Genomic DNA, 26,877 nt, shown 5'->3' on the forward strand with positions numbered 1-26,877 from the left:
TGTTCTAAAGCCCTACTGCTACTGAGATCCCTTTTTTCCTGATTCTGAAAGACAGGTAAGCTGTTCACTAATATGTACTTTTCCTACAGGAGCTCATGTTTGGTAGATTTACTGGAAGCCCCTACTGTTACATGGCAGCAGTTCATTATTCTTCAATACACACTGATCGAGTGTTCTTACCCATGTAAATGATTACATTTCATCTAGTATTCCTCCAGTGCTCACTTCTCTAGGACTCTGGTACTTTTTTTTTCCTCACAAAGGATTGTTAGATAAACTAAATCTTGGGTTTTCTTGCTGGAGCAGATTTTCAGTTGATCATACAGAGAAAATTACCTCTACTTACAGAAAAATTATGCTCCTGTGCCTTGCAGTGTACTGCAAACTGTTGGTTAATATAACTTCATCATGGAAAATGTGTCTTTCCTTTTCTCTTGCTAACTTAGATTAGCTCCTTGTGGTTCATGCCAAGTAAGAAGAAATGAATAGGTTGCATAAACGGGAGTCAAGTCAATACTGAATTAACACAGCTTATCCTTCCTGTCAACTTAATATGCGTTAATGTCCTGTCTCCTACCAGTTTCATCAAAAGGAGAGTTTCACCTTAAGTCAATATTTTTGATCATATAAAAGGGGTATCCTGTGCCAGAATGACAATGTTCCCTGTTCCTGCTTGCCTCCGTACCCATTTATGTTAGAACAAGAACTTTAGCTTTGCCTGCTAGTAACTTCATTCTCTTTTTTTATAGTTATAGAATTTAGTTTCTTGTTTTTTGTGTAAATGAAAACTTTCTTAATTGATCATTTGGCCTAGAAGACAAAAAACCACACCCATTCACTTTGCTAGGTTATAAAATCACCTGACTCCCCCATGACTTTGAGAATGGTGTTGGACAAGCTGTGATCTGACCACTGCTGCACAGTGGGGATGGTAAAGAGCATGGGGAAATTCTGGTTCCTGGACGATGGGGAATTTACTTTAAATGTAATAGTACTAGAATAGATTGTTACTGAACAATAATGAGATCTCACAAGTGAAGATGTGATTATCTACTCTGAGCTAGCTTTCTGTACTGTATTCACCTGAATAGGTAGGTGAATTACACTGATTAATGTTCATGCAATTGTTTCTTAAATGTTGAGAAAATATATCCCTGAAGACAATGAATTGATTTTCTGTGTGAGTCAAGATGAACAAGTGCTATGTGATTCTACAGTGTTAAATCTGATATTTGGGATGATGTAAATGTTGATATAGAATTTTTTTATTAAATCTCTGCTATATTGCAATTAAAGCAAAGATGAAGAGCTTTGCTGTGATAATTTTACAATCTTTCTAGGTGTATTCAACTTATCTGTTAAAAAGAAAAACTAATTAGGACTCCCTTGATGAAGATGGTGAAGATTTTTGTTTCATATAAATAATTAGAAATTGTAAATTGTGATTGAAATACTACAATAACTTCATCTGAGCTTCAGATGCTCTTGAAAGATGTGAAAAGCTTGAAAACAGTAATGGGTCTGCTGGTCTACAATGAGAGTAGCTTTTTAAAAAAACATACATATTTCCTCTTGATATTTATAGAGAGGAAAGCTGGCAAATAAAGGTTTCAGTATGAAAATCATCAAAGAAAAAAGAAAAAAGAATTGGTGTGTTAACACAGTTATTCAGTGTATAAACCCTGCTGGGGTATGCAAGACCAGGCCAATATCACATTTAATTTAGGATCTCTATCCAAACTGTGCAGGACTTGAAAAGACTTTAATGAGATTGTCAAGATAGCCTTCTTTTGGTATGGGATGCCTGTTTTAACTGTTCATTTAACATAATCACACTGAGAAATCAAATGTTGTTGTTTTTTTAAGAAGTCCATTGCCATTTTACAAGACCAGTGTTGATTCAAACACCCCAAAAATCTCCCAATTTTGACAGTTTTTGCTTTTACATTTTTTACAGCCCAAGACATATTTAGGGGATAGAATTAAATTCAGTTTTATAAAAAGTATTGTTTAAGTTTAGATTTGGGCATGAATTATAGAGACACATTTTTGTGCTAAAGATTGAACACTAATGTATGAAAGTATACATAAAACACACTAAAACATACACAAAAATTGACTGAGGAAAAAGAAATGTTTTTCCTTTCTCAAAATGCAAATCTGTTATAAAAAGATTTAGAGCAAGCATTCTATAACCCCGCAAGAATCATACAAAATAAAATGGTGACTGGGCAGTCATGATTGGCCATTATTTGGAGAAATGATAAAGAAAGAAGAATAACTAAAACATAAAATGAAGGACAACTAATTTACAGAACAACAAAGGCTGAAGAATACTTGCCAGAGGAATCCGCTCGAAAACCAGTCCTGGGCAGCACTTGTTCTGAATAGGAAAATGGGGAATTAAAGATGAAATACATTTCTCAAGTTATTTAAAGATGCAGCATCAATTTCTCTGCTGTGTTTCGAATTACTAAAGTGCAATTTCTACTTTTTCTTGCATTTTTTTCCTTCTCCCCTCCTTCTTTACTTTTTAGGTGGTATATATAATATTCCTGCTAGATGATGACCTCCCTATCTATTTCTGTGCAAAGTCAAACAGATCGTAAGATGGTAATGTTTCTTTAAAATAATGTAGGTTCTGATGAAGGTAAAATTGTTAGTGTGTAGTGTGTTTTAAGCTGTGAAAATTAGTGACAATATTTGTCCTTATTCAAGGACAGCAATAAAAGGGAAAGTTTAATGGCTGTGTTTAGATGACTTGACCACTGCCCTTATACAACACAACTGCAAAATGTCTTTTATCATCAAGAAGAGCAAGAGTTTGCTAGAGGGATGTACGTTGCCAATAACAACAACTGATTGTATGTGAAGGCAAATGTAGGCAAAACCCTTTACCACATTTTTCATGCAGGTAGTTTCAAAGTATTTGTATTTCACTAGGCAAAATGCAGCAAATAACTGTTTTGTTTTCAGATAACATTACTTTGCCCACATTAGAGGAATCGGGAATGAGTCCCTAGCTGCATTCAGTCATGCTTCCTTTGCTGATTTTGCATCATTCTGAACAAGAATTTCTTTTTCATTATCTTGGCAGCATCCAGAGTGAATTGCAAAACATTCCAAACCAGAGGTAGCTATCCATTGGCCTACCCACAACAAAAGAGCAAATAAAGCACTAAAGCATTCATGTGACTCTAAATCAGAGTATCATACCATGCATATTTCATGGTATAAACAGGCTAAGGTGTTTCAATCAGCATTTGTAGAACAGTGACGAGTAAATATTATCTTTCTGAGACAGAAGGAAGACAAGTGTGGATTTAATATTCTAAGTAGGTAGTTCCAGGCAGAAAGAAGCCAGAGAATGCATTGTAGGCCAGCAATTTTGGCTAAGTCTTCTGGAAATATGTGAATGTATGTGGTGAGATACTTCTGTGGAAGCTCCATAACACTTTGAAAGAATTTGGACTAAAGCTACCTGCTTTCTGGTGGACAGCTTCCTAAAGGCAACATGGGCTGTAATGGCAGCAGCTGAGTAATTCACAGTCCACTTGAGACGATACTGAACTAGTTGCTCCAGAGCAAAGACATTTTCCCAGAAATGGAAATGGAAGCCACTGAAAGTCTTACAACTCTTTTGGTAAGAATATTTATATAACAGCCATGACCTGACCAAATTCAGGTTCACTGGATGGGAACTTCCTCTTGGATTTGGTGCTCCTGTTCTACTTGTGTTCCCCCTCTAAGCTGAGTTGTGTCATGTGGGCTGTGTTATTTTAGTTTATAGGTGGCTACCCATCTTTAATTTGATGGTTAATGGAGGTAATTCCTTCACATGCTTCAGATTTTGTACAGCGATTTGGGATCCTTCAGGTGAGAGGTGCTATCTAAATGTAAAATATTCCACCAGAACAACTCCTGAAAAAAAAAACAAACCCTTTGAAACTGATGCTGCTCCACTGCAGACTTGGAGAAATGATTTTTTTACTCACAACCTTTCAAGATTTTAATGGAATTCTTAAAAGAGACAGAATGATTTTAATGTACAGAAAGCAATTTTATCTTGGTAGTCTCCATAAGCTTTTAGTTTTGAAAGGACATAAGCTTTTTCTCTTGGTCACTCAGCTAGAATTGCTCTTTGGAGCTGCTGTGAGATTGGTGCATTCTGTGTTTCCATTTCTGCTTGCAGACTTCCTAATATCCCCCAGAATTGGCCTCAAGTAGCAAAGTGAAAGAAACACCATCATGCTCAAACTGTGACAAATTAGGGAACGACTTGCTCTGTCAAGACATACAGCCGTATTTTTTAAATAAGTTAGCAGTGACTTTTTTTGTGAACTATTGTCTGTGATCAAGCAAAAGTGCCTGTCAATGAGGTAGTTTCCTTCAAAGCTAATCTGATGAAGTGTGTTATGGCTTTTGTTCTCTGCCTTGCAGAGCTTCATGTAGAGTTTCATGAATAGAGTTAATTATCATCTTGTAATCAAGCATTCAGCATCTAGCATGTGTTCTCATTGTAGTGCAGGACTTCACACACACAAAACTTGGAACTGTGCTATGCTGAAGACATTGAATCAAACCTTAAAGCTTTTAAATGTATGATCACCAGAAAGGTAAACCTAAGTGCAGACTTGCGTTTTTGGTAAACACAAAGCAATGTTCATTTTAGGAAGAATCTGCTGTCAGCAGTATGGGTCTCTGTGCAGTACAGGATAATTGTGATTATGTCACTGACATAATTATTTTACTTTGAAAAAGAGAATATAAACTCTAGAGAGCTGCACTCACATGACAAGCCAAGCTGTTGGCAACTAGCAGAAAACTTCAAAAGAGGAAAGATCTGTGTAGAACATTTAGCATATAAGAAGGGACTGAATTAGCAAGGTCTCCACATTTCAAATGCAGAGATAAATATTTTTTTTTCAAAACTCACATAGTTCTGTGTTCAAAGGCTCTACAGAAAAGCAAGTTCCAAGTGAAGAGGAAGGACTGCTGGTCCTGCTACTCAGCTATCCTCATGTCTTCTATCTGCTAAAAACAAACTGATTGAACTGGTAATTTTAACAGAATACTGAGAGACTCTAGCAAGCTTTGTTTTATAAAAATCTGTCAATTAGTTTTTATAGGAAACTAACTTTTACAGAAGGCAATTTGAAACCTTCCATTTATTTGTTACTAAATTAATTTTGACATTTTCTAAACTTTTAATAGAAATTTTTCTAATATGTTAACCATCCTGCCTCCACCTCGCAGGAAATGAGGTAGCAGAAGGCAATTTTGGAGAGGTCAGGACAAAGAGATGAGACTGTCCAACACTGCCACCATGAACAAGCATTCAAAGTGTAGAAAGTTTTAAAATGATGGCATAAGATTTCTGTATTCTCCATATGAAACCCTTCTGGTTGAACTTCTGCAGCTGCATTGCCATGAGTAGTTGTAGCCTTTCATGTGAAATAGCAATGAAATAATTATAAAGTAAGCTTGAATGAATAATAAAATACTCAGTAATTTTGCTGATTTCATTTTTTTTTTTTTTAGTTCAGCTAACCTGTCCTAGAAACAAGAACTGGGAAAGTAAAACTAAGAATTATTCTTCTTAATTGCTACTTGTGTATAACTGTAACCAAAATAAATCTCCACCATAGGGACGGCTGTGTGCTCTGGAGAACGAGGATGCAGCTGTGCATTTTGAAGAATCTTGCTATACATCAAGATTTGGGGGTAGGAAGCAGATGATCTTTAAGTCCCTTCCAACCCAAATCATTCTGATAACCATTCTGTGATGAAAGCAAAGCCAAGATTAATTTTACTATTAGAAGATAGCATAGTAAAAAGCTTGTACATCTGCACGTTTAGTGTAAAATAAATTACACTCATAGTTTGAAAACTGCAAAATATTTGTGAAAAGAGATAAGCAATAGACAACACCTGGGACACAATTCTGATTTAAATGAAATCAATGGTGAAAATAGCAGGTTTCTTTGCTGTCAAGATAGAGCCATAGGAACACAATTCACCCACAACATGACACAAGGATATTCTCTGGAGGGAGAATTATGAAAGATAGGGATGATAATATTTATTTTCCGTTCTCTGTTATTTTCTAGATCAGACTTTGTTGAATACTAAACCCATGGAACAAAACTAGCACTAGGGTACATTTATATTTCAGCATCTCAGTACTAGCCATGCTTTTTAGGTAAACAGGAGTTTCAAAAATGAGAAGAATGAATGTGATCATGCTGCAATGTCCTTTCCAGCACTGAGCAAGCAGCAGTTTGACACAGTACACAGACAATGCGGAACCCATTTGTCTCATGCACCTGTGGCCAACTCCTGAATGCCTGCAAGTCAGTTTTCTTAAATTATTACTTTGACTTCCTAAGTACACCCTGCCACTTTGCAGATCAAAATCTATTTGTATATCTTTTAGTAAAGTGTAAATTGTTCAAGAGAAAGGAATACTACATCTTTAATACTGTCATCAGCTGTAAAACTGACACTTCACATTAGCAGAGGTCACTTGGAACCTACTTTGCAATCCAGCAATCAAACCATTTTACATCCATGGTACTGTGATGATGATAAACTCATAATTCTGTTTGAAAATGCTTTGGGTTTCACTGTCAATTCTTGTAAGCAACAAATCCATTTTGTCATGGCGAGTAACTCTTTGTTCAGTGACAAACAATACAAAACTATTTGACATTGGACTGATAAATTTCCTCTCCTTTCATTATGTATGATTTCTTATTAAAAAGAACGGATTACATTCATTTAGTAATATAAGTTCTTAGACTTTTTCTATGTTTGGGGTAGCAATAGATGCAAAGAAAACACCAACATGGGCTGTTTGACAATTGCTTTGAGAAATTACCTTCTTATAACTCAGTTGCTCATACTCTAGATCAAGAAGTAGTTTGATGATAATACATCTTAATTAGCAATTTCCAATACTTTTGTTTACTAAGTGAAGGCAGGTAGGACTTACTGACATAAAGGGCACTAAGTGGTGAATAGAAATAGTAAAGATATCGTAAACTGAGCTCAAGGAAGATTTGAACCTAGAACCTGATTTTCTAACTTATAGTCCCAAACCCTTTACCCATACAAAACCCCCCTTTATATGATACTTCAGAATACTATGTATCTCATGCCATCATAGTTCAATGTATATATACATCTGCACACATATGTATACATATATTTTTTAAAGCACCATAAACAAATGTGAATTTTTTTAGACTAGAAATGAGCAAAAATGGGAAAAATTGTTAACAGGCAATTTTTTTTTTTGTCAGGAAAATACTGTCTGAAAAAAATTGTAGTAAAAATTGTGGGAAAAATTTCCTTCAGTTTTTAAGAATGTAACTGTGTAGCTCTTCAGCCAACTGTCAGAAAAATTCTGTAGACTAGGCCATAGAACCCCTCAGGTGATAATGCATTCAGTTCTGGAAACCTAATATTTTTTTTTTATCTTCCATGATTATCAAATTTAGGAAATCTTGATTGCCTTAGTATTTTTCTGCAAAACTGATATTTTCAAAGTTACACATTATGAGTCAGTATAATGCTGTCTGACAAACTTTTCCTACCTTAATGCATACCTGTGCTGAATACCTGCAGTGACACTCCAGAGGAAAGGTAGCCTGTGAATATGAACTGGACTGTTTGTCTGTAACCCTTAGAGAAGTGTACTTATAAATCTGCATAAGAAAGCACCTATTTTTATGGAGGCTAATGATGATAATACATTTGCTATGTACATATTTCACAGCTGTTGGTGAACTTTACTTTTTGGTCCTTTTCCAGTTTGTCTAAATCTCTGGCAGCAAACAAAATTGCAGTGCATAAAACAGCTGACAGTTTTGAAAGGGACTTGGGAAATTCACAATACTGTGGTCAGAGGACAAAATAACATGGGAGATTTTGAAGAAAGTAACCTTTGTGCTTCCAGTTAAAGGTGAAACTGTAATTGCTCAGATTTCACTTTTAATGAGAGCTTATCACCAGCTTCTCATTCTTCCTACTGGCATTTCTGTGTCACATTACCAGTCTTGGCTACCACACTAAATGAAGGACAAATGTAACCTAATCACTGTAAAAAATGTTTTATTTTACTGATTTCCTTAGAGGAATATAAAACCAAATTTCTTTTATACATTTTACAACTAGAGAAATATTATGGCATTATGATTCCCAAAAGCTTTCTGTCTCCTGTCTGACTAAAATCTGCCTACAGGGGCCTCTGAACAAAGTTTATTATAAACTGTGAATTTACAATAAACAGAGTTCAATATAAAATATAAGAGAGGATAAGGAGAATTTATAAAGGCAAAAATGTAAAATTCAAGAGAATGAGTTCTCCCAGAGATAACTATGGAGCTCCAGTCACAGCTGTAACAACTGCTGCATATCAAGTCATAATTTTTTTTCATTAATAGGAAATTCTTGATTTGATATTCCATTTTCTAGCTTCTGTACCTAACTTCCATGGTTATCAGGAGAGTCACACTGTCACTTACAATCTCATAGTTTTCTTAAGGAGAAAGGAGTTAAAGGATTTGCCTAGAATTAATATTTGGATGGAAAAAAGGAAAAAGTATCCAGTTATTTGAGCAGGTTTTCTCCTCTGTTTCTGAGTTTAGCAAAACAATGTCACAGCAGAAACTTAGGTAGGTTCTCTTCACCGTGAAAAAGAAATAAGAGGGGAGGGGGGAAGAGAGGAAAAAAATTAAACAAGAAAAAAAAAAAAAAAGCAGAGACAGAGAGACACAGGACAGAAAGCAAGCAGAAAACAATTTCCCTTCTTTTGCTTTTAAGCAGTTGTTTTAGATGATGAGGTAATCTTCCTCAGTCCTTGGAAACACCTTTTGTTCCTTTTTTGGCTACTTAGAGCTTTGAACACAGTTCATGGATGACAGCAGAGGCAGGTGACAGCTAGGAGGTAGGAGCTGACGGGTAACAGCTAACTTGTGACAAACAATTTTTCCAGGTGCTATGACTTACAAAATTGAGTTGCACTCTGGATTTGTACTAATGTATCATTTGATTGTCTCTATAAAACTGTTTCCCCTGTAGAAGCAGTAGTCCTTTGTAATTCATATGTAATCATTAAAAATTGCAGGTTCTTCATGTTCCTTAGGTGGAAAAACATTTCCTCTAGAATGAAAATCATCCTTTTTCATTGAGACTTCCTGCTTGAAGTCTCTTTCTTGCTATCATTAGATAGGGATGAGCTGTAAATCAGGATTCTCAAGTCTAGTTCTTGCTCTGCTTTGAGTCACGTCGCTTGTGCTCCCCACAGAACTACACTGTGATGCATAACTTGCTTAACTCCCTGATCGGGGAGCAGGAGGCTTTGATGAGGTCCTGGTGAGGCTTTGATGAGGTCCTGGTGAGTGCTGACTGCAGGGAGACCCTCTAATAAAAGGATCTGTAGAAATTCAGAGCCATAGCAGTACAAAAATGGACTGTTTAGTTACAGAGATTCACTGTAAGAGAAACACTCTCTTTCTTTCTGAATTTTCCAGGTCATGATTGTTCTCTTCTTTGCCCTATTTTTAGAAGATGAAGATGAAAAGAAGGTCCTGCCAGGAGATAAGATAAACTTGCTTTGAGATAAGAAGTATTTAAAAAATGAAGTAGCTGAACTTTTGCTGTGCACATTTAGGGTATGCTCTTACCAAAGATAACCAACCTGACAGTGCCATATGGTAGGAAACTTTATTGTCTTGAAACTGTCTCTCCTATAAACTCAAATTAGATGACAATTACTTGACTCAGTAATGGATTTCCTCCCTGTTGTTTCTTTCTTCAGGAAACAGTAGCACTATGTAGAGAATAAAAGCAATCAAAGGCTTGACAAATTGAATTTGCTAAGATGTGTGATTATGGTATTCATGAAAGAAAAATGTCGGGGAGAATAGAGGTCTTTCGAGGCAGCTATTTATGACTAAAGGATATGAATGATCACAGACAAGATCTGGTTGGGAATCAAGGCTTTGAGAAAATGCTGAAGGGATATAGGTGTAAGAAGAGAACAAATTTTAGTTTTCAGGATTAGCTGGAAGATGGGACACTGCTGGAAGTCTGGGAGGAGTGATTACTGCAGTCTTGCTTTTCATCTCTCACTTTCTTATTTTAGGCCTAACAGCTTCATGATTTTTAATTATTCTAGATAGCTGGTTGAAAAAGGCTCGCTTACAATTTCCAGTTACCTCTTGGAGAGATTTCAAATGCAATTATACCATTCAAACACAGGCTTTAGCATAACTCCAACCTACAAGTTGGAAGCTCTTCCTGTGGTGCAGTATATGCTCCTGAACACAGTAGATTATATCAGTAAAAGACTAGAGTTCATATTGGTCAAAGAAGTGCTCAGAAAACTCATAGAAGGGACCCATAGAATAATAATGAATCACTTAATTATTTTATTGAATACTGTAATATATCTTGTGGTGCAATATATAACCTTCTGGGGTGTAAGCCAATCTTTGTAGTTGACATCAGATCTATATTCCCATGGGTTTATGGAGGGCAAACATGGATCGAACCTATTTGTTTCCATTAATATTTAGGCAATTCTGTTAATATAGAACTCTTCATATTAGAGATTGAAGATGTTGTATGAATATGTATCTCATATATATATGTGGCATTGATGACTTTTTCTTAATTGTCTTAAAAAGATGTTTGTTTCAACGGAGTTTCAATTCCAATGTGCTTCAAGTCTGTGCTCTTGGCTTGATGACTAACAACAGAAGATGGTTCTGACTCTGTTGAATGATTTTTGCTAAAGTACTTCACCTTCAGAAGCTATCCATATGGGAAGTGACTGGTTGCAAAGGGTTTTCCTTTCCCTAAAGAAGTATATGAAGCCAAGTGTATTTTCAGCAGAGGGCCAAGGTAAGTAAGAATGGTATCAAACCAGTGTTTGGGACAATAATTATTTCCTTTAGACTATCCCTTTGCATGCTGGAGACATTTGTACATTCCAGACCTCTGGGCTCAACTAATATTAATGGGCTAGTCTGGATCAGCTGGAATATTTTATGTGTAATCTATAACATAATTTGATCTATAGGCTCAAGTAATTTATAAAATGATTTGAAAGGTGGTATGTGCAAGTAATGACTATAATGAAAAAGCTTTCAGTAAAATAATAAGCTATTTTTAAGAAATTATCTTAATAAGTAAGTACAAAAGCTCCAGACAATTTAGAACAATGTTTTTAGTTAAAATGTTCTTTAAGAAAGGAATAAATGCCCTTGTTGTGAAAAATATGTGATATATTTCTCAAAAACATGAGAAATTAAATCAAGATGGAAATCTTGATGGCTCAGTATTGTTTTGTATAGGTCTTCAAATAGTACTTGGTGGTAGGGGTTACTTTCAAACCACCAATGATAATATGAAAACTTGACAAAGACATTATTATAAAAAGAAATACACTTGAAATTTCTCTAAAAAACTTCTCTTTGAAGAGAAAATAAGTGAAACTGTTTTTTCCTTGATAAATTCACATCTTCCTATTGGTTAACTATGAAGAAAAATAGCACAGTAAAACATGATGGCACATATACTGTGCTTCACTAAGGATTTAACAGTCAAAATGAGGACAGTAAAAATATAAGAAAAATACACTATGAAAGTCAAACACCAGAATCTAGGACAGAGCTGGGAAAATATGTAAGTGTAGAGTTTTTGAATCACTTATAATGGCCTCTATTTACCGGGTTTATAGCTTCTTTCTTTAAATTACAAAAGATAATTACAGAAAATTATGTCAGCAGTGACACACTCATAGGCAAAAGCTTAAAATACTAAATGGTCAGCAGGATTTTCACTTACGCCTACTTTCATAAATAGCTCTTGATTTCTCATAGAGCTCATATGGGTCAGGTTTTCTTGGATCAAAGGCCTCTGTTGAATCAGGAAATGAACTCCTGTGAAGAGCGGGTGGATAGGGAATATTCTGTGGCATTGCTGGAGCGGACACACTTGTTTGAGGGCTGCCTTGATTCTCCCATCGTTCCATCATCTGGAATAAAAACATATGGAGAATAAAGATGAGGGTTTGCAAAAACTGTGACTTCCACAATGAGACAAAGCCCTTAACAGAGAAGGGCCAGACTGGGTAGCAACTGAATCATCTTAATGCTGTATCTCCTGAGAATGCATGAAAATAGCTACCTGCCCAGGGGAAGTAGATTACTGCAACTGTGAGCAGAATTTACAGCTTCAACTGAAAATTAAAAAAAACCCAGCCCAAACCAAAACAAAAAGAAAATAAAAACCAAAGAGAAAATTATTACAGCAGGTACTTGAGCATCTAGTGTTCAGTGCTAAAATACAGAACACAGTGAGAAAAAAGTGAGCATTAGTTTGATACAGTCTTTTTCATTTCTTACTGTTTCTTACTATTCCTTTCTTATATCAAAAACTAAATTGGCATCATCCAACCAAGTTTCTAAGCACAGGATAAAGCTTTCAACTCTTCCAGACCATTCACAGGAAAGAAGTACACAGCAGTGTATTGTCTGTGCATGAAAGACACCTCAATCCATGCTTTTTCCAAGACTGTCTTCAGCACTCACAAGTACATCAAGCCTGAAGATATGAAAGTCTGTGCAAAAGAAGGCTTGAGGATCTGCATTTTTATTTTTGAAGAAGTTGTCTACTAATTAAAATGCATTAGCGAACTTATTTGAAGAGGCTAAGTTAAACAAAACACAAATTTTTATCCCAGGAAATGAGTATTTGACTTCTCTTGAGGACAAGGATGATAAAGCCTCCTGACCAGTGTGTTCTCACATATAATCTTGTGTTAATTACACAAGAAAATGCCTCGTTGAAACAAACTGAACTGTAACTAAATTCCACTGATGTCTATTGTTGTATCAGCAGAGCCTTATCAAAGATGATTGCAGGTTTAGAGTAAGCTTGGTCTACAAATTCTGTGATTATCGTTAGTCTTTAGCTCCTTGGTTTCAGAAGCTGTTTGGCTCAGCAGGTAGGCTTTGCTCTCTATTCTGATGATTAACTACATCAGAATAGTTCATGTGTGGACTACAGATGTTTAACATGCTGAGTAAGTGTAATGCTGCATATCCCAGGTGAACTGACCTTCTTAGGTTCATACTTAAGAATGAACAGATTACGGATATTGGCCATTTTAAATTGCTGAGGACCTCATTCTTTTACAGAGCAGTGTTATAATTACAGCTGTGCTTCTGTCAGAGTTTCAGCAGTAAGTAGGGCTGGCTCATTTGGAACAATGAAGAAAAGAAATATCCAGGTACCTCAGTCAATCACAGGATGACTCTCACACACTAGTAAGTCTTGGATGTGATATTTAAGTTGAGAAATGAAAGTATTAATCTGTTAAGTACTAATTATGAAGATATGGAATACTGTATTCAATACTTGCTATGTTGTTCAAGGAAGACACATTTATTTTCAGCAAGGTACAAAAGATGCAACTAGGATTTGATATGAGGGCACCATAGGTATGTAGATCCTGTGCAATACAGTGACATATGGAAATACTTGAGTTGCCATTGAAATAGCTTAGGTACAGGAAAGTACCTTGGGTACCTTCAGGTACCCTTTATACCAAGATAAATTTATCCTCTATTTTGTGTAAATTAGTCTCTGTGGTAAGTTACATGAATGTCAGAGTACTACTTCTGATAGCCCTCAAGAAATTATATCTGGTATGTATAAGCATATATTCAGTATATAATTGCATTATGGAAATGTAAATTCATAGGTCTGCAGAAACAAAACTGATTATGACCCCTATGTCTAAGCAGGAAAGGAGAACTGGGTTCAATTCAAGTTCCTTATGATCACGGAAATTACTGGAGAAATATGTTTGGGGTTTACCTTCAGTTAGGAACCAAAAAAACCACAATACAAGTCACTGAAATCAAACTATCTACCTTATTGCTATGGAACAGAAAGAGATGTGGGGCCCTATATAGAAGGGCCTATATAGAAGTGTATATAGAAGCGAAAGTTTCCTGATTTCTTGGACAGTGTTGGCAAAATAGATCATTTACCTCTTTCAAAATGTGAAACTGAATAAAATTAAAATATTTTTAAAAAAATTTTAAAATGAGAAAGGAAAATACAATTATCTTTGATGACCAAACTTTTCCCTGGAGAAAGGACAGGAAACTGCAGATCAGTTGGCAAAACGCTACTGGGTCCCATACGCCTAATTATTGCTTGCTGGTTAGTTTTATATCTTTGAGTGTGCAGTTGAAAACTGAGCAAAACATTCTTAGTTGCAGGTAATACTTCTAATATAACCAGTTACATAAGCAGATAAACAAGGGGAATTATATCTCCCAAACCCATATCAACTAGTTAAATAGTCACATAGTGTTCTGTGAGTTATCATAATGTCAGCTCACAGATGAAGACAGCTCACAGAGAATAGGCATGGTATTGAGTGCAGGGCACCAAATAAAGTTGGGGTAATGGTTTGGTGACACTGCTCACAGTCATTTTGTACTAATCATATGACATACATATGTAATATATGGACTCTGTACATAAGAACCACAGGAAATATCTGTCAGCCCAGATTACTCTGTCTTTGCTGTTACACAGCTACAGGTCTGAGCTGTGGTGCTGGGGAGAATTTCTAAACCTCCTATGCTGGCCTTACTGCTTCAGACTGTCTGCAGACACTGAGTGCTGCAGGGGTACTTGGTTTCAATCTTATCTTCATGTCTTGGACACTACAAATTCATGTCAGACTATTCCTCTAGTTAAAAATGGTGACAGACAAAAGAATGTATATGACCTTAACTTGGTTAATCATTTGTAAAATCTCTTGCTGAGAGTACCCTAAAATAGAGTAGCTGTGAACAGTTAGCCTTCACTCATGTACAGTACCTTCATAAATGGTGTTACATTATTCTGTGATCCCTGGTTTCCTCAGACCATGCAGAAAAACTGCATCACTTAGGTTGTTTCTCTAGATTCTGATTATTGGCAAGTGCTACTCAAACATGAACTACTATACTGTTTATATAACAAAACTGTGCAGACAATCATCAATAATATGCTGATATTTATATATTTGACGTGTGCATAAATAAGTTAAGTATGGACAATAGGAGGTCTTTGAAAGTGGATCTTTAACAAGTAAGCTCCAAGTTCTCTATTTTCTCACTTTTTACCGAAGATTAAAAGTTGAACGCCCCAGTCAGACAGGAACTGTGAACTGGTGAGAACAAGTTAGCCCTCAATAGTCTGATTTACTTTCACAAATGTCCTGCTACATAGATGGATAAAGCAACTTATGCAATACTTATTCCAATGTATTGCATACATCCCCTAGGCTTTTATATCAAAAGCACCACAAGCTGAAGTAGTCTGATGGAGTTACATCAGCTGATTAATTGCTATTTGTATTTGACAGGCTACAAAAATTATTTTGGTATACATTAAGCATACCATGACCCAATATGAGAGTATGTGAAGTTGTTCAGATTCAACATACTTCCCCTGCCTGCCCTTCAATAAGAAAGCTGTAAGTCCTTCAAAAGACATTGCTATTGTTATTCCTATTGCTCTTAGAAGCCTTCAGGCACAGTCAGGTCTCTATTTCCCTCTACACACTTCTTATAAGCGTTAAGCACTCTTTAAGGTCTGTACAATCTCAATAAAAAAGCCAAATTAAAAAAAACAAACAACAAAACCAAACAAACCCCCACAAAAATAAAACAAACCAGACAACCAAAAATAGTAGCCTATGATTTCTTTTTATACTGTGAATGTTGTCACAACTTCAAAAAATTATATAATGTGGTGTCAACAGAATTTATACAACCATTGCTTACAGTCTTACATGAGGAAAAGTATTTATACCTCGGGTTTTAATGCCAAAATCATAGAAACACAGAAAAGTTGATTAGAAGGCACCTCAGTAAGTTATCTAGTCCAAGCTCTCGACTATTTGCACCTCTAGATCTACTGCGCAAGAAAGAATAACAATAACTTTGAGGATGTTAAACTCAAGCCACTTGTAAACCAGAAAAAGTGCAAGTTGTTAATCTAAAAGAATTTGTAAACTTCTGCTGCCTTCTCCTCCAGACCCCTTATTCTTAAGCCACTGCATTTCTGGTTTTTGACATCCTTCTTAACACTGAGGTGTTCCTTTCTCCAGACCGCTGCTGGCAGACTCCAAGGCAACAGACCTTCAGAGCTTACCAGTGAGGCCACTCTGTGTCACCAGGGGTACTGCTGAGAAGCATCTCATGAGCTGGGAACAGGAGGGTTAGACGAAAGTCTACAGAAATTTGCCTTGAATGACTGTCATCTTATGAACTCAATGCGTATAATTTTGAAAAGGAACTTACAGGCTTTGGAGTTTTCCATGGAGAAAAGAAACCTGAAATAAACAAAAAATAATGTTAGCAGCTTTTTCTGGTGCATGAAGAGTGGAGGCTAAGTGGTGTCTATGCTCCCATTCTCATTCAGGTCTGCAGATAATATTGATAGATATGAAAATTCTCTACACACAAGGGGTGAAAACACAAAACACAAGGGATAATTTCTAAGAAAAAATACATAGAAATATATATATATATACACACACATACATATATATATATATATGCAAGTGGAGCTATTGAGATCATTGCCATACTTTACAAACAGCATGGGATTAGGTTGAAATTAAAAGAACTAAGCAAAAGGACTTCCAAATGTCTTGCTGGACATTGGATAAGACACCAAATGACCTGGTATTGATGTGTCAAATGCAGTCGCACCTTTAGGAAGAAGCATTCAGAACATCCCATCAACAAAACCTAATAATACAAGAGATTTTTTTAGAAGAAAAGCCTGGAGAAAAATAACTGCTTCGTCAGTCTAGATAAAGTGGCCAAGTCTTGGGAGGATTACTTGTTTTATTACTGTCCTGGTTTTTGGTCATAGTTAGCAAATGGTCAGACATGGCTACCTCTTTTACACAAGTATTTATCTCTTTTTCCTTAGTTATTGGCTGACTGATAATTTGCTTCGATGACTTCCCTGAATTTCAACTATCATAGCTTATAAATGTTTAAAAATCTGGATATGTCTTTTTCATATGAGATAATTTGAAACACACATTGCAAACACTGTTTTTATCTTATGCAGCATAACATTAAAAACCTTATAAGTATGAAATAAAAAGAAGCATTTCAAAGGATATTAGAACACACTTTTTAAAATACCAGCTTTCAGCATATCTTTCATTAAAAAACTCATTCTCAGTTTAATAGCAGGTTAAAAAAAACCTCAGTGGATCTTCCTAGGTAAGATTAAAAGCTAACGAGAAAGAGTTCATTTGTTTTGTCAGAAACAGAAATTGGGTTTAAACCGAGATATCTAATAGGAAGACTGCTCTTTCACTCAAAAAATGAATTCAGCTGGAAGAGTAGTACTGACTTTATTATTTATTTTTCTAAGGTGAGTTTAGAAAGAAAATTAAAATCATGAGAGCACTAGAGTAATATTTTGTTACAGACATATCGTAACAGGAATTTTATTTGTACACAGTATTTAAGGTTCCTAGAATTCTGTGGTAATGAGGTAATTTTTTCTGCCACGATACCTAATTCATTTCAACTGAAATATCTTGCACTGTAAAAGCACTTGAGTCACTTGTAGCGAAACACTGGCTCTTCAGTAATCCTGATTTATAGGCTGATAGTGCTTTTAAAAAGGAAAAAAGTATATTGGAAAAAGTAATCCTGGGGAAGTTTATGTTTACTGACTCTATGGTGCCTGGATAAAAACTGCTATATTAACAAGTAGACAGAACACTTTCCATCTGCAAATTCAAGCTGAGGTAACAGGCATCCTTGATTGGCCTGGCTACATCACTTTCAGTATTAAAGATTCTGTAGCAGAAACTTATGTAATAACTTATTGGATGGCAGATGGCTACCTTTTTATTACCTGTTATATTTCTATACAGCTAATAAGAGTGAAATCTAAAAAGTACTTTTCCTTTCAGAGCTAAATATAAGACTTGAGGCTTGCCCAAATCAACTTACTATCCTGATTTGTTGTTCAGAACATATTGGTAGATCCAATACTCTCTACTACTGGTACTGGTGCACTGCTCATAACTTCTTGTCAGAAAAAATTACTACCAGTTAAACTGAAAGGTAATTTTTTACCTATTTATTTACTATCTCCATCTAAAAATAGGTTATGCTGGAGTTATCAGAAAAAATTTACTATCAATTAAAAATACAATAATTATTTATAAATCAAATAAAAATGACAGATACATCAAGTGAAGATTTTTTTTAAAAATCCTCAATTAAAAAGAATTAAATTATTCCCCTAAACAAAGAGAATGTGGACTTATATGTAGCTTGGAGGTTATGGGCACAAACTGCAACATACAAATGACAACATCTACACTCAAAACAAATAAAAAGCAATATTTATTCACACAGCATGAAATTATGTTGAAAAAACTAACATATATAGGATGCCAGAGAAGTAAAAGATCCAAAGAAAGATTTAAAAAAAAAAAATTGGAGATCCATATATGTACAAAAGCATGTTACAGCAGCAAAAATCTCTAAAGGTAACAAACCTTGGAAAGAATATTAAAATCCATTCTTCAGATTTAAATTCAGCTGTTACACCTAGACCTCATGTAAGATGAGATAGTCTCTCACCTCTGTCAAAGACTAGGTGTTAGGTTAAACAGGTAAAGGCCTAGTTTCATACAGCAAACTATAAGTTATATCTTTCATGTATTTCTTGGAGATTTTAATATTGCTTCACATAAGATCTGCATTCTCAGCTGAAATAAACATCCTTTTTCCCAATATAAACAAAACTGACTTTTACAAAATATATGGCATTATCAGTTATTTAATATGAGACTGATTATGGATAATGTTTCAAACATCCAGAATTATCACTGGTATTTAAGCACATGCAACCATTGCTACAAATTCATGAATTCAAGAGTATAATGCATCTGTAGCACATTGTAAGTGTAACAGAAACTCCACACGAAGAGGCATAAAAGCAAAACGCACCTTCCTGTGTAAACTGCATGCACCCTTCTAACTTTCACTTTTAAACAGTGCTCTGCATAAGTATGAGACCAAATTCTCTACATTAAGAAAGTTAAGGCTTAAAATTATTAAGAATGTCTCTTAATAATGTGTATTCAGTGCATACTCAACAGCGTTGGCCTTCTGCAGCCACTTCTACAGCTGGCAGTGAGAAGCAGTGGACTTTCACTTAGTTTGACCCCACTTCACAACACCCCATGTTCCCTTGACTTCCTGGTGCTCCTTACACACTGTATTCCCCACCAGAGACAGTGGGATTCCACATGAATGACAGCTGTTACCAGATTGGCATCAGTTTGTATACTGATACTGATTTATCAACAGGACTGAAATTTGTTCTCCAAAGTGCAGCTTTCAATTGTTGAGTACTAACACTGTACTAGTGCTGCTCAGCCTTCTAATCAACTCACATCTAATTAGTTACATATACTGGATAAGGTCTGACAACCTCATCCCACTTCCACATTTCAACTTCTCCCTCCCCAAACTCCCAAACCCCTACTGTCCAACTTCCTATGCCTTCTACAGAAGAGTATAGAGTATCTATAGAGTATCTTTAAGATACTCTGTCTGAAAATATTATATACATATAAACACTCCTCACCTCCATATCCACATACACTTTTAAAATCTGAAATAATAATATTCAGCTAAGATCCACTTATAAATCCTTCATGCAGCCTGTTCTTACCATGAGTGGCTTTCTGCTCACCCATGTGCCTGACGGCCATCCCTTCTTGCAGCAGCTTCACTACATAAGCTCTAGCCCACTTTCTGAAGACTCCTGTATCTTCCTACTAGTTTTAAATAATTCTTTATTAACATTCCCTGTAAAGACAGTCAGTACAGGCCTGCATTAGTTTTGGAAAGGAGAGCAGGGTTACTGGCTTAAAGAGCAACCACCACCATTCAGCCATGTGCTAGCTGGAAAACACTGTGGCAACATGTAAGCATGTGAGACAAAATACATAACCTCATCTGCTTCTGCAAAATTAGTGTTTCCCCAATATAATTACTTCTTATTCAGTGTTGGCCATTTAAACTGCAATAAGGTACAGCCAACACATATTGAAATTTTAATTGTTTAATTTTAAATAGATAAACTGAGGTACAGTAGCAACCATATGTTTTTTAAAAATCAGAATTACATTTCCTCATAAACTAGTGCTAGAAAACTTATTTTTTACATTGCATTGTAAGTTGTATTTACCACCTTCCAAAATGAGCTTCCCTGGAAATCAGAGCTGTGATGGTTTCTACATTGTGACTTTACTAAAAATCACTGAGAACCGAAAAAAGATTTAGGATTCAAATATATTAGAGTGAAAAAAACTTTTTTCCCCAGATCAAGGCAAATTCCAGCTTCATTTTATTGTACTTCTCCTTTTTGATGAAGATATCCTGTAACAAAAGACAAATCACATCACACTCGTTGTATCTATTCCTTCTTATATCCAAATTTAAGTATACTTTTGTTGTAAAATATGCTTACAGATATCATGTGCCTTACACTTTAGCCAGGATTTGTTGTTGAAAAGTTCAGTTTTCTAAAACTAACGTATCAAACAGGACTTAGAGCATTTGCAAGACAGTCTTGATTTGTTTCCCCTTTTTTTTTTCCAGTAAAAATCCTGAATTTGGCATATTCCATAATGTCAGGAATATAAAACCAGCCTTCGATTATTAGTCTGCTGCTACAGATGGATGCTTTTTGCTTTTTGCTACAGCTCCATCTTCGTTATTCTCAGTATTTTGTATTGATTACTGGAAAAGTTCTTCACACTTTGCAAAATCATAAGCAACTAATGTAGCTATTGCTAAGTCTTAGAACTTTTAATGATGTTCACCTCTGTGGCAGATGTGTATGTATAATTAAACTGAAGCCTGGGAACAGTTTGATTTCTGCAGTGATGGTGTGTGGTAGTGCTGCAGGGAGGAACTCAACAGCATCAAAGATAAAGCTTTTTAATCTAAAGCAATGTTCAGGGCAAGTCAACATCCCTCCACACCACTTGTCGCACTTTCACTTTTAATGGGTGAAAGCCCATTAGCTTTCTCTTGGCTTCTTGTTCGTTCATTTGTTTGTTTTTTGTTTGTTTGTTTGTTTTTTGTTTTTTTGTGCTTTAGTATCCTTGTTGCATATGTCTCCCCGAGCAAAGCTGTCCTAAGCACTGCACAGACCCTTCTCCTTCCTAAATGCTTGGAAGTCACTGAACAGATGGCTGACGAGCACTCAGAGCATTAACTGACTCCATGGACACCTTATCAACATCCATGTGAAAACACTTCAGCAAAAGTTTGCCTTTCTAGAAAAGTTACTCTAAAAATTTACTGTAACAGTAGATTTTTCTTTTCCTGTGCTTTTTTTCTTACTCTTACTGGGATCTCCGAGATGTCTATCAGTTTTCTACACTGGGGTCTCAGTTCCAAAGGTGTCAAATACTCATTAATTTCAAAGGGATGTAACACTGGAGAACTTCTCTGAGAGTTCAGACTCAGGTGTACTCTACTAGGAGGATGCAGAGAACTGTTTCTTACCATTCATGTAACACCTGGCTTCTCCCTCTATATGTTTTATTGAGCTATGCTAAGTGTGGTCAGGTTGGGTACACAGAACTAAAGCTAATCGGGCTAACTCAGTAAGATTCAAAACATCCTACAGCTAAAATTCCAAAAATACTTGCAGGAGAGGTAATTTTTTTTGAATGTGTACATAGAACAAATATATAACATTAATTCAATTACTCTTCTAATATTTTCCTCTTTTATGGAAAAGAAACATGATCAATGAGAACAAGTAAATTCAATTAATTTATATACTGTAGTAAACAAAATCTAAAAGGAAACAATGAATTAAAATAAATGGAAATAATACTTATGAAAACAAGCAGGTGATAAAAAGTTTCAATTGATTGTGTCATATTTAAAATATCAGATGATATAGAGGGAATAGCAATTAGCAGTTCAATTTCTAATACAATCAATCATTATCACACAATATTTTTTCAGAGGTCCATCCTTTTCAAACAGCTCTAAGTATTGAGCTCTTACTCTAGCAACAACAAAAAGTTGATTTACCTTGAAATAAAGAGTAGGTGTAAGAAGACTGGGAGCTCTAGCTCTTCAAGCATAGTTAGCTAGTCCTGCTGTCAGCTGTCCTTCAGAGTGACGGTGCCATGCTGTGGAGGATCCATTTGGTCTTTAGCTGGGATGGCACCTGATGCAATGGGTCAAAAATCAACACATCCCACATCAGAGTGAGATGCATGACCCATCATCTTTGATCAGGCCCACAACATTCCATATGGTTAGACCCAGTGCCTTTTCCCTTGCAGAATGCTACACACTAGTGGCATGGCAAGTAACTGATATAGTACTGTGCTGCACTGAGATGAAGGCTGGTTACAGTCATCAGTTGTTACATCAAATGCAGGTTCAGATTAATAAAACTGTGAAATACATCTGTCTTCTTTATGGCAATATACAGATACTCAGATGCTACTAAAACCAGTTTTTCCCCCAAAAAAGACTCACCATGGTACAAACTGATCCTCAATAGCAGCTTGTGGTGGCATTTTGCTTTATGTTCTACTACTCCACTGCTCCTGATCTCAACCCAAGTGAAACTGCAGCAGAAGTAGTGCTCCAGTTTAAAACAGCATTGTTTTTCACTCTCTTTGGCCTACTAACCCGTGAAAAGCGATCCTAAAGAATGAATTCATTCCTGCCCGCAGAATGCCCTATGAAGGTGAAAGGCAAAAAGCAGGCACAGTTCATGGGAAGTTCAGCTAGATCTTTAGACCTCATTGGGGTATCACCTTCTACAGCTTATCTCTACTCCAGTTCATTTGGGGGCATAATGAGTCATAGCCTGTATTTCTTCTCTTGAGAGTTTCATATTTCTTGGTAAGAAGGTGCACCTCCCAGGTAGAGGAACATCTGTGCTCAGTGACAGAGCTCTGAGAGGAGGTGAGTAGGCTTAGGAGTATCAGAAAATCTATGCACAAGTTAGCAGGACTCGTTGAAAGAGATTTAAACTGGATTTGTGGGGAGTAAGGGATAAAAATAGGCTTGCTGCACATCAGTGTTTGAGGGATGGTGTGCTAGCAAGGTCCTTTGGTCTGCTGTCTCAACAGAGGTAGGGGATGGACATCCATGCAGAAGCAAAGACATGAGGGTTACCAACGTGCTAGAAACCACGAAAGCAGCTGACAATAGTCACACAGAAATTAGGGATTCTCCCTCAAAAAAAGGTGGCAGGAACAATAGCCCAACTAAAGTGTGTCTACACCAATGCACACAGCACGGGCAACAAACAGGAGGAGCTGGAAGCCACAGCACAGCAGGAAATCTATGATATAGTTGCCATCACAGAAACGTGGTGGGATGACTCACACGACTGGAGCGCTGCAATGGAGGCCACACCTTGAATCCTGTGTTCAGTTTTGGGCCTTTCACTACAAGAAAGACATGAAGTGATGGAGCATGCCCAGAGAAGGCCAACAGAGCTGCAGAAGGGTCTGGAGCTCAAATCTTAAAAGGAGCAGTTGAGGGAGCTGGGGTTGTTTAGCCTGGATAAACAGAGGCTCAGAGGGGACCCTATGGATCTACACCTTTCAGGTAGCAGGTTGTGGTAAGGTCGGGGCTGGTCTTCTAGGTAAAAAGAGATAGGACAAGAGAAAATTGCCTCAAGTTGCACAGGGGAGGTTTGGATTGGATATTGGGAAAAAATAGGCTACCCAGGGAATTGGTTGAGTCACCATCCTTGAAAGTATTTAAAAGATGTGTAGATGTGGTACTTAGGGACATGGTTTAGTGGTGGACTTTACATTGCTGGCTTAATGGTTGGACTCGATCTTAAAGTATTTTCCAACCTAAACCTTTTCATGATTCTAATATTCTAAGTCTATAGAACTTAAACAAAATCTTAAACAACTGTGAGATCAGGTACTAAATCAATTTTCAGATTTTTATACATAGGAGCACTTTTTGTGCAGTCCATGAAGTTTCACTGTCCTAGTCTGCTTAAGCAACAAATTTTCAACAGTATTCCGATCTTCACAAATAATTGGAAAAAGGATAGCTATTCGAAGTCAGAAATGACAGAAGTACTTGCTGTTCAAGCTGGGACCTTCATCAGTCACTTGAATCTATGAGAATATAATCTAAAATACACTAGAGAATCTCAAGCTACCATTAAATTTCACTTTCATGAATAGCAAAGAGTCTTTCTAGCAAGAATACGGCCAAGAGAAAAGGTCAGAAGCTGGCATAATGAGTTCATTTACATTCTAATGGATATACAGGTATTTATTTTACTTGGCTGCTACAGCTCTTGTGAAATGAGTCAGAGATTTAAAATAATTTATGAAACTAGGAAAAAACCAACAAATACCATCTCCTTCTGATTAATCTGAGTGTGAAGCAGAGAATTTCTGGATCATAGCTAAAATAGTGCAGAGGCAAATGCAACAGTGTCAGTGACAGCTTTTGATGGTTATATATACTAGAGGTTGAAAAAAAAGTCCATTTGTGGAAATGGAAAATACATTTTTGGAAGAAGTAGCTTTGTACGTAGTCAACAAGAGTAAATTATTTTCCAAAGACAAAGTCTGACTAAACACCTATGGAACATCGCACTTTTACAGGAACCGTCTTCTCTTTTCTGGCACCTACTACCAGATCACTGTTACTCTGTTACAGATTTATTACCTTGTTGATAGGAAACCATATTATCTGAAGGACAGGCATGTCTTGGAATAGAGAAAATGCTGCTACAGTACAACTCAGTAGACATTTTACTGGGACAAAAAAGATATCTTATGGAATTGAGGCAGACCCTTGCCTCTTGTCTTTTATGACAGAAGTTCCTACTAAAAGTTCAAATCCTTTGGCTCATATCCTAGTTTATGATTTGCAGCTGCAGGTAGTACTGGCTGAACTATTGTTTTTCTCAGTGATATCTATAAAATATGTATTTTTATTTAAATACTAACCCAATTAGCAATGCATAGGTATTAATACATGATAAGCAAGAGATCTCAGAAGTTTGCTCACAAGCTGCAGACTCTACCAACAATTTGAAAAGGTCAAGGATATTTTTCTGTACAGACAAGAAAAAGAACCTTTTGTCTGGCATAAGGAAATTTGCCCTGAAGAATCTCCACTTTTGCTCATGTGTGCTGTCCAGTGACTGCTGCTAAGTTCATGTTACTGGTTCACGTGTCCACACTAGGAATTACACTCTTAATTCTACTGCTCTAATACTGTGAGACCTAGTAATGAAAGCAGTGCTCTGTCTTGGGCAAACATATTGTTGCATGCAACTCCCCCTGAGCAGAGCAGACACAGCAAGGGGAAAAGCCCGATGTATGCCATACACACTGAACCAGTAACATAATTTAGAATATAAATTGAGACTTCAGAACCCTGACAGCTTGTGACTGTTGCTTCTAGAAGGACCTGCAAGTGCTGACATACCTATAAAGACTTTCTGTTCTTGCTAAGAACGTCTGACAACTCAACCTGGCTCTACTGAAAGCTAATTTAAGCTTCAGAAACTTTTCAGGAATACTGCATTGTATTTTCAGAGCTCTCTGACAGTCAGAAACTCTTCACTATGCCAGTGTCTCTGCTCTTTCATGTTTTTAGATGCTGTTCCCATTTAAGCTTTAACACTTTCTAAGCACAATAAAGAAATTTCAGTTGACATTAGGGTATGTCACTTTGATGGATATCAAAGCACAGTCCCAATATTTTCTGTTAAAATGTAGATGGAGCACAAGTTGTTTAAATACAGTGTCCCAAAGTCCTTTCCTTGAAAGTATGTTCAGAAAAAGTCTTCAGCAAGTGTGGGGGAAAAATATTATATAATAAATCCATTCCTTTGTCTGTATGTAAGCTTCATATCAAGATGAAAAGGAGTCACCAGATATTTAGTGTTGACAACTATGTCGTCAGTTCCCCCTCTAAATTCCTTCATTGCCACCATATTTTCTCTCAGCAACCCCCTTCTTCAGATGCCTGCTCAAACTTTCACAGTCTTCCCTATGCCAGGATTTCCCTCTCTGTGTCCTGATCATTTGAAAACCAGCTAATCCTATCACTGAAACACTAATCAGAAAAGTCCCTAAAAAAAAAAGAACAAAAATGGTTAAACTTAGGGAAATGCCCTTGGTGTACATAACTATTTCTGAATGGGAGACCTTGCAATGCAATGGCCCCCTCTAACAAGAGACAGAAACCCAGCACATTGGAAGTAGTGGTGAACCATGCAACTGAGGTAGAACAGCAGAGAACTGAATTTAGAAAGATTTCAGCTAATCAAACAGATATGGCAAGATCATAGTGACCTGAAAAACCCTCTGGACTCTGTCGTTTGTACTGAATAATTTTCCAGATATCAGGCTAGTTGCTATCTAGACCATCTAGAGACCTTGGTTTTAAATATCACAGAATCATAGAATGGTTTGGGTTGGAAGGGACCTTAAAGATCACCTAGTTCCAATCCCCCTGTCATGGGTAGGGACACCTTCCACTCTATCAGGTTGCTCAGCCTCATGCACCCAGGATGTGTATCACCCTGGCATTGCCAGCTGTGACAAACAACCTGTAGGTGGGAAGTAAGGTGGAATACCCAAGGTCATCTCAATTAGAATAGGATGCCAACATTTAGGTACTATTGAAGCCCTTATCAGTTATAATGGACACATAGACGCAAATTTAGATACTGGTATTCAGACAGTTAAATTTTCATGTCATA

General features: G+C 36.4%; 1 protein-coding gene across 14 annotated transcripts in view; it reads right to left on the bottom strand.

Annotated features, from left to right (window-relative positions):
• Window positions 1-26,877, bottom strand: part of MAGI2 (membrane associated guanylate kinase, WW and PDZ domain containing 2) — a 721,543-nt gene that overhangs the window by 74,908 nt on the left and 619,758 nt on the right. For 9 of the 14 annotated variants that reach the window (XM_027639978.1, XM_027639971.1, XM_027639967.1 and 6 more), the window contains 3 exons: window positions 16,383-16,414; window positions 11,857-12,046; window positions 2,342-2,383 (listed from right to left, as the gene is read on the bottom strand). In XM_027639978.1, the coding sequence (XP_027495779.1) occupies window positions 2,342-2,383; window positions 11,857-12,046; window positions 16,383-16,414 (264 nt within the window). The remainder of the gene's footprint in view (window positions 1-2,341; window positions 2,384-11,856; window positions 12,047-16,382; window positions 16,415-26,877) is intronic. The other 5 variants (XM_027639969.1, XM_027639976.1, XM_027639974.1 and 2 more) reach the window with 3 other exon arrangements.

Source organism: Corapipo altera, unplaced genomic scaffold, assembly GCF_003945725.1.
Source record: "Corapipo altera isolate COAL_440 unplaced genomic scaffold, ASM394572v1 1b, whole genome shotgun sequence".
Lineage (NCBI taxonomy): Eukaryota > Metazoa > Chordata > Aves > Passeriformes > Pipridae > Corapipo > Corapipo altera.